General features: G+C 41.6%; 2 protein-coding genes across 3 annotated transcripts in view; one reads left to right on the forward strand and one right to left on the reverse strand.

Annotated features, from left to right (window-relative positions):
- The window catches only part of rhbdl1 (rhomboid, veinlet-like 1), a 39,151-nt gene extending 24,487 nt beyond the window's left edge, over positions 1-14,664 (forward strand). For both annotated transcript variants that reach the window (XM_084040079.1, XM_084040078.1), the window contains exons 6-8: positions 7,428-7,528; positions 9,058-9,118; positions 9,817-14,664. In XM_084040079.1, the coding sequence (XP_083896205.1) occupies positions 7,428-7,528; positions 9,058-9,118; positions 9,817-10,088 (434 nt within the window). In that variant the 3' untranslated portion in view covers positions 10,089-14,664. The remainder of the gene's footprint in view (positions 1-7,427; positions 7,529-9,057; positions 9,119-9,816) is intronic.
- A 133-nt stretch (positions 14,665-14,797) lies between these two features.
- LOC311032975 (uncharacterized protein) lies at positions 14,798-17,025 on the reverse strand. The gene is made up of 6 exons (XM_084040096.1): positions 16,940-17,025; positions 16,700-16,847; positions 16,315-16,408; positions 15,981-16,140; positions 15,582-15,734; positions 14,798-15,083 (listed from the first exon to the last, which is right to left on the reverse strand). The coding sequence occupies exons 2-6, from the start codon at positions 16,822-16,824 to the stop codon at positions 14,902-14,904; spliced, it is 714 nt and encodes a 237-aa protein (XP_083896222.1). The 5' UTR covers positions 16,825-16,847; positions 16,940-17,025; the 3' UTR covers positions 14,798-14,901.
- Positions 17,026-17,029: the final 4 nt, after the last annotated feature.

The following is a 17,029-nucleotide window of genomic DNA, read 5'->3' on the forward strand; positions in this document are numbered from 1 at the left end:
CAGGCCGGAGCTGGGCATCGATGATGCTGATCGTTTTATGTTCCCTTTTTTTTTTTTGGTGATTACATGGGACATGGAGGCGAAGTCTTGATTAATGTTGTGTTCTTTGTAACTTTCTCTTCTCTGCTCGTCTGCTTTGACTGCAGTGCGTAAACGAAGGTGTGTTTTGTGGACAGTTTGAATACATCTTGACACAAACTTTGCAGAATGTGTCATTTACGTCATCTGAAGGGGTTTCTTCTTATCTCTTCCATCCATGTCTGGATGACACAGACTAGTCCATCTCCTTCACAGGTGAAGACATCTTTAATAGAGCTCCCCCTATCTGACGGCACTATTATAGTTGAAATGAGGCTTTGGAATGGATGCCGCTCTTTTAAATGACATTTGAAGCTATAAGCCTTTTAAATAGACTATAGAGCAGACAAAGGACCATGTGACAGATGGTCTGCCTTCCGTTGAGTCACCCTGACATTTACTTATTTCTATCCCTGTCACCTGCATATAGTGTCGGCTCATATACGTCCAAAACTCAAGCAAGTCGCCTTCCCAGAATGACCTGTTTCCTCAGTTGTGAAGGTTTTGTGTGTTTGACTCTTAATCCTGGGTTTCGACTCTATATCAATGTTAATTGAATATTGTTGGGTTTTGGACCGTAAATATACATTTTAGTTTAATGCAGATATATTGGTGTAGGTGTATATGTTAGCCAATAAGTAACAACAACATTCCAGTGCCGAAATACCAAACAGTCTCGTCATTACATGAGTTTGTGCAAGTTTAATTTTCTACTGCAAAATGTTGTCACAATTAAAACAAAAATATTTAGAAAAATATGTATTCATGTTATGCATTTATTACAAAAATGCATAAAATAAATCTGGTATTGATGAGGCTATAATTAGCCCTTTTTTTTCCTGCTTTCTGACACATAATCTACGAAATGATTAACTACCTCATTCCAAAAATGATTTGAGCATAATTGATATTTACACCCCTACTTAGAGCAACATAATTACATTATGTGTACATTGCACAGATGTGAAACATCCTAATTATAGGGTGAAGCTTGTTGCTCATGAACTGATCACTCAGGTGGGACCTCGTAACTCAATCACCGTGTGTGAAATTGTGTCTCAACTACAAAACCCATTGTCTATTGTTATATTTACGTCTGATAGTTAGTTCTCAACCTATCGACCACAAACCACAGTGTGGACTGACTTATATTTTGCTTATTGGATTTTCTTTAGCCTGAGTCAGAAAATAATAAAAGCAAATGATGCAGCTCATTTTAAGCTTTTTGTTGGTATTTTCTCTTTATTTGACAGAGGTCAGAGTAGACATGAGGGAGACAACAAGTCCAGAGGCTGGAAACACACCCAGGACACTGTGTTTATAAAGCATGCACAATAACCATTCAGCAAGGCGCTCCATGATTAGCTGAATGAACAGAAAGTAGAGCCCTGGTTCTCTTGTAATTGGACGGCAGGTTATTTTTAAAAAATGACACAGCAAACGACATGTATGATTACATGACCGCACTCTCCTTCAGTGTGTGTCCCGTATCACCCTTCCTCACATGCTCACTCCTCCACTCTTTCCATTAGTCTCCTTCACTTCCTATTTGTGCTTAGTAAATAAATCTGATCAGACATTTCCCCAGTTTATTAGCCAGCAGAGGCCGGCCCCCGCGACTGCAGTGTGTGCTGACTACAGCACATCGCTGTGCAGGGACACAAGATTTAATGCATGCAGGATAGATCTGTCTGATGCAAGTGTGTACAAATACAGCAACTGGAAACTAAAAGACACAAACTCCATCGTATGATACTGATGCACTTACTTATACTGTGTCCTGTGATCTTTTTAGACAGAAATTTGTCTTACAAATGTCTCCTAATAAATCATAATGAAGTAAATGTGGTTGGTTATAACAACAGACTGAATTAATGAATGAAAGCACAGCGGTGGGTTGACAGTTTTTCTTGTATCCGATACGGACGCATGAATAAACACCCGGTGTCCTCTAATTGTCCTCTCCCGAGTCAGTTATTGGCCGAGAAATGCAAATCAATGCATTATTATGTTCTCAGACATCCTTCTGGTGGACATCTTTACAAATTAAGTGTTAGGTGATATGTAGTGTGGATTGCCTGATTGTATCTTCTGTCTTAACTCCTGATGAAAGCCTGTGGTTTAAAGCCACTCTAATCAATATTTTTTATATTAACAATTGCTCAGATGACTGTAATGTGAAAGGGGTCGCCCACAGTGATGAACCCACAGAGAAATATCACCCGGCTGCAGTTCCCCTCAGCTCTATGGAGCTTTTTATCTCGTTGTTTTGGTTTTCTGGCCCCCAAAGCTTACACCAACCAGTAAATACATAACCTATTCAAAGACAAGTTATGAATATAAGAAATAAGGTCATCTAATATATTTCATATATTAAACCCTATGTTGCCTAATTTTAGTCAAGACATCTACAGTCAGTTAGACAACCTTTAAACAAACTTTAACAAACTTGTATGAATAAAAATGAACCACACTTTTCTCCATGACTCTTGTTTGACTGTAAATAGTCTCGGTAACCACAGCTGATAGTAACAGTACATATACTCTAGAAAGCAGACAGTGTAAAGGTTTTGTACGTTTGTGTGCAGAGGCGTATTTTCCAAGGATTAGAGTTTTTTTTATTATTACTAATGCAACATTTACTGTGCCCAGCATCCACTGAAGTAGCTACAGAGTTGCAGCCTCGGGCACTGTCAAACCCCGGCCATGGATCAGCTTACCATCCCTTTTCTGCACCTTATCCCCGAGAGACTGAAATACAAAGTTGACCCATAGCTTAAGGGCAGCCTGGAGTAACGGTAATGGCGCAGCAAGTTCGGTTTGACAGAGAGGCTCGGTTCTCAGAGAGATTATACCGCAGTAGATCACAGCCCTGAGTGCGGTTGAGTTATACTCCACATAAAGTACATAATTTTGACTGTCTACGGTGCGGTGCGCGCGTGTGGATGTTGCGAGCTCACAAAGAGATTTGAGGGTGTTGATGATGACTTCGGGACGGCAACGATAAATAATCCGTGCATGAGATGGAATGTGTCAGCGCGGCGCTAAAATAATCGTGCACCTCACGTCTCAGCTCCTGCTGAGTGCGAGAATCCTAAATCTTAAATCCCCCCCTAAGCAGGAGAGCCCACATGACAGGGCTGTTTAATATTCATACTGTATTTGGGAGCCTCTCACCAAAAGCTGAGTGAGCGGAGCGAGAGAGAGCAGTTTGTTTCCTCCCTGTGGAGCCCATCTCTTCCTCTGCCCCGGAGGTCTCAGGCTGTCTTCTCCTCTTCTTCACCCGCAGATGGTGGTGTCACATCCCTGACAAGTGTCTCCTACGAAGAGGTGGTCCTGGCTGGTGTTAACTATCCTGTTAGAAACCAAAGAGCCCTCTTCAAGACTCTTAAAGCTGCTCTAATTAGTGCTTTTATATTGTATCAGGTTCCTCTGTGTAATGTAGAGAGTCTCCTCCAAGCTATAAGCTTTAATTTGTTGCTTTTAACTAACTGTTTGTGGTTTTACAGCCTGCAACTTTACTTTATGATTTACTCACACTGCTCTCATGGCATTGTTTTCAGCCGGAGAGAGCAGTGTAGTGTTATAATATCATTCTGCCTCCCCAGTCAGCTATAAACGAGGGAAATATCGATTCAATATCTAGTTCAAAACTTCAACCACAAGTTGTTATTGTGATCTTTAATATTAAGTTTGCTGAAGGAGGAAAATGTGATCACTTAATTGTACTGAATAAAGAGGAATAAAAGACTGAATTGAAGCAAAACACTGTGACATAACTAGAACCTCATATAAATAATATTCTGTCAGTATTTCATCAATTTATTTCCCCACTCCACTACTCGGGAGTACTAAATGAACTGCGAGAAAAGTTCTGAAGTTCCAGCAAAGACTAAAAAAAAACCACTCAGATGTTGATGCTGCTCCAATTCATTTTTTTCCTCCTTTACTTTGAAGAGATCAGAGACCCCATACTGTATGCTACACTGTGTAATTGCAATTTTGTGGAACTCCTAAAAATGGGCCACTGTAAATCTCCTCAAATCTTTAGCTGAAGCACCAACCTTCATATGCCCCATAAATCCATGTAAAATAGCCCATAGGTGTCAGAGCGAGGCGAGATGAATGACTCCGAAAGGCGCTCTGATTACCATCTGTCTTTCCGTGATCATCACCGTCACCACGGGCTGACTCGGCGTTCTTTAAGAACCATGTTTACCCACAACGCACACTCACGTACACACTCGCAGAATATGAATGTTACGACATGCATTATAGATCTGAGATCACAACTCGAGCAAACTCCAGCTGTGATTAAAAAGGGGCTGTTTTGTTTTATCAGTCCTCTCCGCTTCCCTTATCAGCTCATTTGCATAATTAACAGTGGCTGACGCTCGTCCTCACGAGCAACCGCAACTTTCTGCTGCTCGGAGTTCTGTTCCTACTTCACAGAGTCACTGCAACCTGGCGATGCAGTGTTCAGGGTTTTATCTTAATGCACTGTTTTAACATTCACTGGCTGCTTAAAACAGCTGCTGCCTGCATACTGTGTACAGTCCATTTCTAGGCTTATTGTTGAGCATATTTTTTGTAATAACTGGCCAAGCGTCACAAAACATTTATTTTTTATTTTTTGAGAAGACACACAAAACGAGGTGCAGACAAGTGGAGGTCGTTCACGTCATCACCAAATGTTTTCAGCTGCCATGCTTCACTAGAGTGTGACCTATGTCACCTGAAGGTCACCGTACTGGACGTAGGAAGTATATGAACCACATCATCATCCTCTTTAAGAAATGTTTTGTTCGCAAAATAGAAAATTCACAATATTTCAAGAATCTTTTCAGAATATTCTTGAGCAAAAAGCCTACATTCTTTCATCTAAACCCATTCATGGGTAAAAAGGTTAAGGTTTCTATAATTATTAAGCCATATGCCTCACTGTGTGGAAGAGACTGGGATTGTTCTTTAATATGTATACAGGTGACATAAACATCGCTTTCCTTTAACAAATAAATAAATGGACATACATTTATGGAATTTCTATTTAGTATTTAAATCATAATTCAAACTTAACAGAAATTACTATTTAAGTGTAAATCTTTTTAATATGACTCCATGGTTGATTCAACTGCAGAAATAGTTGATTTCTTACTGTATATTTAAACGTTGTATCTGTCGATGGGTTGAGATGAAACACTTCTAAATACTTCAACACATCAACAATAAATATCGTTAATAGCGTTTTGCACTGACGTTCAATATTCCTACTTGATTAAATCTATGGCAGAGGAGGCCGTTTGAAACCTCTTAAGAAGAGAATAGAGGTTTTTAAACTGCCTTATTAATTCAAATGGTGTGAATGAAAAATGGCCACATGATGCGAAGAAAGAGAAACAAAGAACAGGAAACACTTCATATGCTGATGGAGATTCACCCTCAGTAGCTGAAAATGTCATTTGTAAGCCAATATTATATCCATAATGTCATCAGGAAGGCTGTGTCCCAATTCAATATTGCATACTAATTAAACATACTGTACTACTACTTTTTAATGTGAAAGACTTAACCATGGAATGATGTCCTGGTGCATAACAGCATCTATTCCTTTATAATAAACTTTAAGTGTGCAATCACTTTACAGTATCGTAATCTTCACGGCCGTTGCCTCGACCACCGCTGCACTTTTCATGTTTTAACTTTTTAAACGGCACATTTGGCTTCTGCCAACGCCCACATATCCCAGATTACATTTTATATAACACAATATATAATACAAATCATCCTTACATCGCACATATTGGAAATCCTCCAATTTAACTGCAGCATCCTGAAGAATAACCCAATTAGGGAATCTTCCATTTGTGTTCTTTAACTTTTGAATAGAATTAGTCAGCTGCAGTTTTAATAGACAGCTTGCATACAGGAAACGCCTGAATAATATATACTGTGCACGACTGAAAACACGTGTGTGTGGGTGGTGTATTATGTAGATGCAAATTTAAAGGGCAAAGTCCCTTTGAGAGTGATTTTTACTCCGATGTTTTAGAAAAATGCTTCCAGGAAGGTGACTTGTACTGCTGCGTGATGAGTAATCTGACTCCCCCTTTGTTTTCCCTCCCTGCTGTCCTTGCCTCTGCTGCCCCAGCTCTCCTAATCTATCAATTCAACTCAGCTCATAAAAATGACAAGAAAAAAGACGCACATACAATAAGCAAGGACCTAAGATAAAGAAATGTGCCAACAGAGCTGTAACGTTACAGCATCGTATATATATCAAATATATAACTACAAAAAAGAAAGCGTTCACAAACTGGTGATTAAATATATATACAGCAGATTGTTTACAGATAAGATGAGATAACTTTAGATAAAAGTACAAACATGGAGACGATCTTGCTGCTGTGTTTGCACATTGGTCTATTTCAGGCCGGTGTGGAAGTTTTTCTTCATTGGTCTTGGTTTTCAAAATAGTGCAACGTCTCTGATACAGTAGCAGGGTGAACAGTCCGTCCTCTTTAGAGAGCCGGGTCTCCTGATGGCGAGGATGTGCTCACATCTGTACACAGACAAAGATTTCCTTCGTTTTGGGTCAGTTACTGTGGTCAGGTGTTCTGTTTTTTTCTGGGCCGCATAGCATTCAAATATGCTCTGGTTTCTGGTTGATTGTTTCCAATATATCGAATAGTTTTCTTTTTGTTTTCTTATAATTTGGTTTAGTCTAATGGGGTATCTAACTGGGGGCTCAGCTTGTGTTGGTGAGTCCTAGAACCAGCTGGCTGAGTGTGGGTGAGGGCTTTGTTGTCGAGTGTGTCAGGGTCACTTTCTTTGAGGTGATTAGAAAATGTAAATGCTCTATTTTTTTTTTAATATAATTTGGGGGTATCTCGTGTGTTTTATTTGGTGTTTTCTGTTGGATTTAGACAATGGATCTACAAAAGTCTGCATTGTCTCAATTATGTGTTTGTCCCATTTTGTAAATTCCTGGTTGACTAAGTCCCCAGACCTTGCAACCATAAAGGGTAATAAGTTCTACAACAGAGTCCAGTATTTTAAGCCAGATTTGAATTGGGATGGCAAACATGTTCCTTTTGATGGGTGTAGACCGGCCTTCTTGTCTTCTCCCTCAGGTCGCTCACAGCTTGGTTAGAGTTTCCTGTGGTGCAGATGTTCGAGGGCGACCCTATATCTAGAAAGAATTTATATTTGTGGGGCTGGAGGCTGTAACTTTTTTTCCCACTAAGTCTGTTCACACTGTTCTGATGTCGATTCATTGATGTATATGTTGAAGAGGTTTGGACTCGAGCTGCACCCTAATCCCCCCCCCCCCTCCCTGTGTCTCTCTGCAGGCTCACTCACAGTGTCCATCACCGACATGCGTGCTCCAGTGGTGGGAGGCTCCGGAGGGGTCTACGCTCTGTGCTCAGCGCATCTGGCCAACGTCGTCATGGTAACTGTCATCATCACCGCCTCCAATGTTGCACATTCGGTTTAGTGCTTTGTATTTCAAAAATGAAATAACAATCACAAATATATAGGGTCTTATATATATATGTGTGTGTTTTTGCTACGGTAGATCACATTGATGTGATAAATAATTCTTATTGCCCAGCAGCTTTGTGTAACATAAATATTCCATGTGACCTCTGTGGAGCAGCTCTTTGAACTTTGTTGTTGAGTAGCTTACCCCACCACAACATGTTTTCACTACGTTTGTCATTCGTATCGATGAATCTGAAGTGAACCGGCGTTTCAGACACTTCTATTAATTATTAAGGCCGTGTTTATTTACGTCCGCTGGAAAAAATAAACAAGCAACCAATTCCCTCGATGCTGCTTGAGAGCTTTTCTTCTGTGAAATGCCTTCCACGTTCTCTCCAACTCTCCAGGCGATGTTACATCTGACAAATCACTGTAACTAATGTCGGTGTTCGCTGTGGGCAGCAGAGATGCCAGCGGGGACTGGAATCAAAGTGCGGCGACGGGCCCAAAGCAGAGGCTCTGTAATGCGTGTTCGTAGCCGCTAACAGACAGAGTTTATTTGGTCTTTTTTACGCTTGATGTCTGCTTGTTGCTGGGAAATCCTTTCAGGTCGTCTTAGTTCTGCTCTCATGAGTTTTTTCTTTTTTCTAGTTTGTGTTTTTGAATGAAATCTCCAAACCTTGGCCAGTCTCTGCGTAGTTTTGCCATTGAGCATCACCGTCCGTTTAACAGCAAGCTTTTGAGTCTCTGAATGATCCCCAAGTACACGTACATCTGATTAGCTCAGCAAGTCTCCATTTCAGTGTCAGCAGTGTGATAACGAGACGTGTAACAGGCTAGATGAATTCGCTGCCGCTTAGTTAAAGATTGCCCTCGTCCTCATGTGAAAGTGGAGTCACGTCAAAGCAAATTGCCTCCCATCAGAGAGCAGCAACACCGCGTTGACCTCGCATCCCCCCATGATATTAATCATTTAGTTATGGAAAATATTGTGACATTACAAGCTCTGCCACTCCTCGCTCGTCTTGAATGTATGGTCGCGGCAGGTGTTATTTATATTCTCCTCCGTCTTTAATCTCGCATGGCGTTCAGCGTTCCTTTTTTTTTTCGCCTGCTGTGAAAGAAGAGGAGAAAACTCTGGCGCCGGGCCACGTTCCCACAACTAAGAGCTAAAGGAGGGGTGTGATTGGTGCAATTTCTCATCCTCGGGAGTAAAGTGTTATTCTAAGTCAGGATGCCATTGTTCTCCTCGCCTGGAGAATCACAATGACTATTTATTGGCCCATTCTCCCCTTCTGTTAAATTATCTTAGTCTTAATTAATGGAGTGCCACGAGGCTGGAACCAGTAAGTGGAGAGCAGCCAGGTGTATAATCGCGCCTGTGTAGTGTTTCTTCCCAAGCTGTTAATGTACTATATATATATATATATATATAATATGGTTGTTTGTGTTGTGATTGTTTAATGCTGATGAGACATTTTCCCTCTGTATTTGCAGAACTGGGCCGGGATGCGTTGTCCATACAAGCTGCTCCGTATGATCCTGGCTCTAGTTTGCAGTAAGTTGTCCAGATTCACTCTCTAAGCCTCGCCCTTCTGTTCCCGCTGTTGAATTCATAGCTCCATCATTCAATAGCATAACATTTCATTCTCAGCACATTTAATGTAGGCACACCTGTTTTCACAGTAATCATCTGAGTGGGGCGTTTAAATAAAAACCCTCTCAAAGCTGAGCAACAGGCTACTCAAGCTATCTTTGTTAATTGCTCCGAGAGAGATTGGCAACGTTGCTTTGTTTTCAAAGCATGTGAGTCATACCACTTGTCCTTTTTCTCCACACAAGGGCCGAAACACTGCGACTTTCATTAGTGAGCAATATGTTCCCTCCATCTGTCCCGAGCCTGCCGCCCCCAGACCGAGAGAGCGGCGAGTCTCTGTGCTGCAATGTTATATTAGGGAACGCAGCGTTTCTCAATAATATGTGAAACATCGGTTGTGTGAGACACTGTGAAGACCACATGGACATTTGCTCTGGTTTTGTACCATCACTGTTGAGTATTTACTCAGCTAAGACTCTGGGAGAGCGGCAACAAGTGACGGCAAATAACATTTAAAAGCAGTTTTTAGAATAAAGATCCATTCTTCACCTGCAGATTACCTATGTGTTATTATTTATTATTATTATTATTATTATTATTATTATTATTATGTCAAACCGTTCTAATACTAAAGAGAGTCTGTCTTTGGTCTCCTGCAGTGAGTTCAGAGGTGGGTCGTGCAGTCTGGCTCCGCTTCTCACCGCCGCTGCCGTCCTCGGGGCCCCAGCCCAGCTTCATGGCCCACCTGTCGGGGGCCGTGGTGGGCATCAGCATGGGGCTGCTGATTCTGCGCAGCTACGAGGAGAGTCTGCAGAAACAGTGCTCCTGGTGGGTCATCGTCTTCTCCTTCATCACCTTTCTCCTCTTTGCCATCTTCTGGAACATCTTTGCGTATGAGCTGCTGGGGGTGCAGATCCCACCGCCTCCCTGATGGAGGCCCCCCCCCCCACAGGCCCTCCTCCACATACACACGGACTCCAAACAAAGGTTGCCATTTGTCCATAGTTACCATTTGCTCTCAAGTTAGACCTAAAATGAAATGATATGAGATCATTCAAAACTAAAATCGACCAACAATCCTTTTTTACAGATACTTTGCGGATCAAAGAAATATGTCTCTTTTATTAAAGAGGGATCACAGTAGCAACAAGTACAGGTGAAAGTTCCTCGGATCCATTTTGAGGAGCATTATATCTTTTTATATAACCATTGAAAACTCATCCGCATTACCAGCACTAAACCTTTTTTCATCAGTCATTTCTTTGAGTGCATCTTTCATGTATAAAGAAGGATCCGTGATTTGATGACACGTGCGTCTGGTGAAACGGCCTCCTAGCCGTAGACGCCCCAATCTGAGGCCCATTTGGTTTAGACACAAATCAGAGCTGCTGCTTTCAAATAAATTGTGTTTCTGGGCAGCAATGAAAAATGTGATTGTTTGATTTCACAGCCCTGGCGTAACTCACAGCGGTCTGTGCTGTTTGCTAAATTCACTGATTGGAAAACAACTACCGGAACATTTTCTTCAAATTGAGCCGCTAAGAAGGATCTTCAACGCAATTATAAAGGTGAAAAAAAGGGTGATAGCTTTCCCAAAGCAGTAAGAAAGATGTTTAAATTCAAGTTTGTACGTGGAAGTGTCATTTTCACTTCACGGGGTCTTTAGAAATGACAAGGCATCAGTTTTTGGGGGGTTATTTCCAAAAGATCATACCTACACTGTGGATACAGACACATAGTTCACACAACATAGACAAGATGTGAAGATGAAGATGGTGAAAGAAAAACAAGCTCACGAAAAAAAAAAAAAGGACAGCTGAAGTCTCCTGGACGGGTCACCACTTCAGCGAGTGACATCACTTCAAACTAACCACCAACTTGCTCGGCGCGCCGTGTAAAATATGCCATGTCATGCTCTGTGGCTCTCAGCGAGACAAGGACACACAGGAACACAGACACACACTTCTCCTCTTCGTGTTGGAGAGCAGCCACTACCTGATTCAGGAGGTCAACGTGGACGACCCGAAGAGAAGAACACACACACACAAACACAGACACACACACACACACACACACACACACTGGCCTCTGCCTGTTCTCGCTCTGACAGACTGAACTGGGGAGGGCGTGGGTACGTCATCACCTGACCTCTGACCTTTGTGTCCCAGAGGGCATTGGGGTCTCTCTGTCGGGCCCAGTCTATACCTCAGTTTCTCATTCTTAGGGACTGTGTACTTTTGTAAAGGAATGTACCTATAAAGAAAAAAAGAGTGTTATTAAGTTGTCCCCGTTTCTCATTTGATAGTGGATGTGTATATTGTATGTTCATAACCAAGAGTATATTTATTTGTATTTTTTTTTTTTTTTTCCTCTTTGAGAGGGGAAGAGGAAAAAGTTTCAAATGGTGCAAAATTAATGCTATGATTGTTGTTCTTCTCATAACTCCTGTATGGCTTTGATCCTCTGAAAAGATATTCCCCGAGGCAGAAGTTTGTTGGATGACCGCCGATGACTCACTTGATTTTATAAATCTTTAGTGCTTTACAAAACAAGCCATAGAAAGAACTAATTGGAGAGGGTAAAAGAAGAGGAAGCTGTTCTGTTGGTTTTAAACCTGCTGGTTGGTAACTTCAGTGAAACTTTTTTTTGTGTGTGTGCGTTTGAACATCTTCATTGGGAATACAAACAAAGTGAGGTGAAAGAAGTCAAACTGTGCAAGAATGAGCCTGTGAAACTCTGGACTGTTAGAGATATTTTCATGTAGCGAGACTCATTTTTACAACGCGTTCGCCCCAACTTCTTTGTAGTCGATGCAGCTTCCTTTTGCAAGTGCCCACGTCTCCGAACTTCTCCCCTGCAGCGCGGACACGCGGCTTCTTCTGCAAATGACAAATTAACGGACAGAGCTCCTGTCATATTTTATCTCCAGAGTGATTCAAGATTTTTGGAAAAGCCGAGGCGAGGATGGCAATTACATTTGCTCGTGCTACGTTCCATATCCCAGTCTTTCAATCAATAATTCATTTGAATGTCCACTGGCTGTGGAAGAAAAATGTTATACGTTTGCCAATTTTGATAGTTGGTCGTAAATACAGTCCTCAGCATTCGCTTCCACATGAAACTGTCAGGAGTAGCAGAAAGGGGAGGGGGGGGATCTGTAAGAGAAAGAAAAGATCAGCCAATACTTGGCAGTAATGGATCCTTGATGGAAACTCTTGTGCGTACTTGGAAATATTATTGCTTCGGATAGCAAAGATACATTGATGAATAATGCATACGTACCCTGTTAGCCTATAATGAAGATAAAGGGGATGCCTGAGAGGAGGTTAATGTGCCTCTTTAACTGAAGATTCATTGGAACCCAGAAGGGCTGTAAAAAGGGCTAGCAAATGGCTATGTTTTGGTTGAACACATTAACTGTGAATATTACTCCTCCTGGAAGTACATGCAGGATGGAAATGGAAGGTTTGGGAATTCTTGTTGCCCCTAAAAAAAGAAGCTCAACTGAGTTCTCTTCATAATCCGAGTATCTTCGAGGAAAAAAAGCGGAGAAAATTTGCAATGCATCTTAAATAACAAGGTGCAGGGGAATGTTTGCAAGCCAAATCTCCCTGCCTTGAGGCGGCAACACACCTCCTCCTGTCTGATGAAGCCTTCCTATACACTCAGACAGCATCTTAACGGGGTGATGGTGGCCTGACTCACATCATCTGGCTGGACAGTGATGGCTTTTTGGTTTGTAAGGGATGGCAGGACGGCAGAAAAACAACGGCGTCGGCACTCTCCGGCGCCGGCGTACGTGCTCATGTCACAGCTCCCCGGCGTCAGGATGATGCATGGCCGTTGCATGGGACACAACCAGAGCCCAAAGCCAGAACCGTAAACAGGATGCCTCCCTTTAATAAGTGGATCCGACAGGCTGCATGATGTTAATTTAATTGCTGTCTTTTTAGGTGACACGTTTGTTTTCACCGGTATATGGAAAGGCACAGTGAGGGATGGCATGAGCTGAATAGGAGCGCCAGTATCAATAACATGCGATCCATCACTTTGTTCAATCCGCATGCCCCCCCCTCCCTTGGTTTACGTACAGTGATGACTGTGATACGAGATGATGTGAAAAGGTCAGAGTCAAATCGTTTGAGTCTCGTTTATACAACAACCCTCGTTGGTTACTGTTCACTCCCGTCTGATTTCCAAAATGCAGCATACTTGACATTTCTCTGCTGTCTCATGTTTCCTGTTCCTGTATTTTTGTCATACTGGCTTTTTCTTTGCACTTTTTATGATGTACTTAACTGACATGTTGCCATGTGCCATAATTTCTACTGCCATAAACATTCTTTGATGCTTTTTTTTTTTTTACTTCCCTATGCCAATCCATCGTACTGTTATGCCCAATGCCTTGTTATCGTATAAGAGCCCAAAACTAAGCACCGGGCAGGAACGTCAGCTGTGTGTCGTTCTACACGATCGTACACAAGAGAAAGAAGCCACAGTGAAAGGAAAGTTGTTAATATATCCAATGGCTGTTCTGAACTGCTGCTCGCACACAAGTCGGCCAGGTTGCCTTTTCTTCATGTTCATTGCTACTTAGCTACATATGGGTAACTCTCGCTGCAGGACTGTGCAGGTACAGCAGGCTACTGTAGCGCCAGAGATGGAATTGTGTTCACAACTTAGCATTTTACTAAAGACGTTGAAGCCTGAAATGCTGGTTTAGGGCTCCAAGGCCCCCAAAAGAAAAGACATCAGGCCTTAGTTTTCAAATGATTCTGGATATTGATAAGTTTAAAATGTGTAAGATTTAAATGTTATGATCAAACCGTCTAAACACGGTTGTCATTGTTCAACGATTATCCATTATGCTAAAAATGTAAAGTATCCAGTATTGAACTTTAAATGATTGGTGAACACTGATTTTCTCTATTGAAGCTAGAAACGAACATTAAAGAGTTTTTAACAGCATTCAGGGTTTCTTTCTGCAGATTAAGATAGATTTTCTGTTTAAGACCAGAGGAAATGGCTCAAGTATTGGTTTCCCAGTTTCTAGCTTTGGTACTAAAACTGCGTGAGCCACTGGAGGTCATGCAAATATCAACAGGTGGTTTCTTAAAGCGTTGAGTTGTTTCCCTCTTAATGTTTAAAAAAAAGAAGAAGAAGTCACATTTATGCTGCTGTGGTCGTTTTTCATGCTTACTTGTATTGATAAAAATGGTGCCAAGCTTACGAGGTTCAATCTCTCAGACCAGACAAGAGGTTGTACCAACACAGCGTTTACAAAAAAGAAAAAGCAGAAGAAGCTATTTTTCTCTTGGTCATGAGGAAACTAAAGGAAAACTAAATTTAGGTATGGATTATTTATATCAAAGTCCTCATTAATTATTTCACTATCTATTGTACTTTTTAAATGTTCTGAACTGAACCATTTTATATTGTGTATATATATGAATATATTTTGTTTTATTTTGTACTGTTCATTGTACTTTGCTTTAATTTAGAAACTATAAATAAATAATACTGTGGCAACCTACTGCTTTTTTAGTGTGTTTAAGCACAAAATCATTATCATTGTGCTGCAACTTACAGCACGACTGAACTACGTGATACCAAACAAAAACAACACAAATACCCAATATACTCAGTTTGATATAAAGGTTTTATTATTTTTGGAAAAATGCAAATAATCACAAACAATAAAGCAAGTTAATGTACAAAAAAATACTGTGCAATAATTTATTTTTTTATCTTGTTTTGATCTTCTTGGTTGGTCTCTGGTCAGTATCGGCTTCTGAGCGTTTCTCCATCACGCTGCTGGCCTTCACATCCACTTCCTGCAGCAGTGGGAGCTGCTGCTGTTTGGCTGTGGTGAACGCCCACAAACACAGCTCCAGCCTGTGGGGCGTCCAGTCCTGCTGGGCGTCCACTGAGGACGAGAGGAAGCCAGGCAGCACAATCAAAGGGGAGTTCATGTGGCTTTTTTGACACTGATTAACATAAAAAGACCTTTAGAAGCCAGAATCTTCTAAAATAATTATAAACATAGAATACAAAGTACAAGGATGTTTTTTTTTCAATTGAAAAATGTGTAAAAAAAAAAAGATGCCACATTCAATTCCCTGTGTTTCGATTTTGTACAGCAATAAAACATGAAATCTTCCACTTTTATAGTCCCTGTAAAAGTTGAAATTGAACTGATTAAATTGTAGAATAAAATGCTCTGAAACCGAATCTCATAAACGGAAACGGCAAATAGAAACATTTTAAAAGACCAATTGTCTTCTGGAAGTTTGTGGTGCATAAAAGCTGAGGGCTGCTTCTCCATGTTTCGACCCAGGAGATAACGAACGTAAATCATATGTTGTGTGCTTTATTGAAGACAGAGGATACAGATGCACCCACCACATCACCGTCATTAGCTCACCTTTGTTTAGTTTTTCAGTGCACTCGACCATTTTGCCCATGTAGAGAGAGTACTGCTTGGCTGTGTATTGGATGGGCTTCAGTCCCGGTACACTCTCCATGGCTTCATCGGACATGAATGCAGCCCGTTCTGGAGCTCCCGCCGCCAGCACAGCTGGAAAAATTGGATAGTCAGCCCCAAGCCAAGCTGATTGTAGCCATGAGGTGAATACAAACTAAACAGAGCAGGGAGTCTCAGTGTCAGGACTGCTCCTGTACACTTACTGAGAAGGCTTTTACTTTGCGCTTTAAGAGGATCACAGCGATGATGCATCAATATGAATTCTAAAGATTTTATCAATTTGCTGAAAGCACATTTGATACGGTATCTTCAGAAACAGACTAGAGACGGCGTGTTAACCTGAAGCGGTGGCTGGGCCGACTCCTCTCAGGGAGCTGAGCTCCGCGATGGCTGCCTGCACATCAGGCAGGAGGCTGAAGGCCTTTCTGGAGCATTCCTCCACGCCGTCCTCACTATTAGAAGCCACCAGCTGCTGCAGCCTCGGCCTGAACTTCCCTCTCTGCAGGAGAGCACACAGGACCAGTCAAGGACACAGCTGATGCACCATTAGCCTGTTGGAGCCCCTGATGGCCATCCTCTGTGTTTGAAGGAGTACTCACTGACAACATCATTTGTTGTGGGCGGGTTTAAGTTCCTTGTGATTATTGTGATTTAATGTTTAGGTGACACTTACAGTGAGCTTCCACTCCATCAGTTTCACCAGCTCTGACTGAGTGACAAGTTTGTCAGGTCGACTTGAGATTAGTGTAGGCAGCTCCTCTTGGTACCTGAGACACACACAGATGACAACAAATGTATTTCCATGACAACTGAATAAAACCCCGCTTGATACAGTTGAATGCCACAGAAAAGTCCTTAAATTTACATTGCATTGGGACTATATCAAACTTATATTTCCAGGTCAAGAATGAACTTTGATGAATGAATAAATAAAGACATATAAATCAATTGTAAAAACATACTCAAAACCAGATTTACTGCAGTGTGAAATGGTATCAAGTCCCTCAGTTATACTGTGAAACTGGCTCCGTTGCTGTGAAGGAAGAAAACTGATTTACCACTTGTCGAGGTTAAGCAGCTTTCCAGGTTTCTTGACTTTGGCCTTGGCCTCGACTACATCCCAGTATTTCTCATATACACTCCTCCAAGTGTCCGGGTCCTCGCAGGCAAACAGAGTACTCATGACAGCCAGAGATCTCACAAAACCTGCAAACACACAGACAAACTCAGAATAAAGCGTTATGCCATTTAATATGTACTATTATTATCACATCTGATTCAGCTAACGCCGCGTCCACCTTCGTCTTAGGAACAGCTAAAACAAGGAAGAAAAAAAGAAGGCGAAAATCTCCATTCAACTACTGAGGCTTGTAGTCGCGTCACGTGAC

This window comes from Eutrigla gurnardus (assembly GCF_963514095.1).
Source record: "Eutrigla gurnardus genome assembly, chromosome: 22".
In the NCBI taxonomy this organism is placed as follows: Eukaryota; Metazoa; Chordata; class Actinopteri; order Perciformes; family Triglidae; genus Eutrigla; species Eutrigla gurnardus.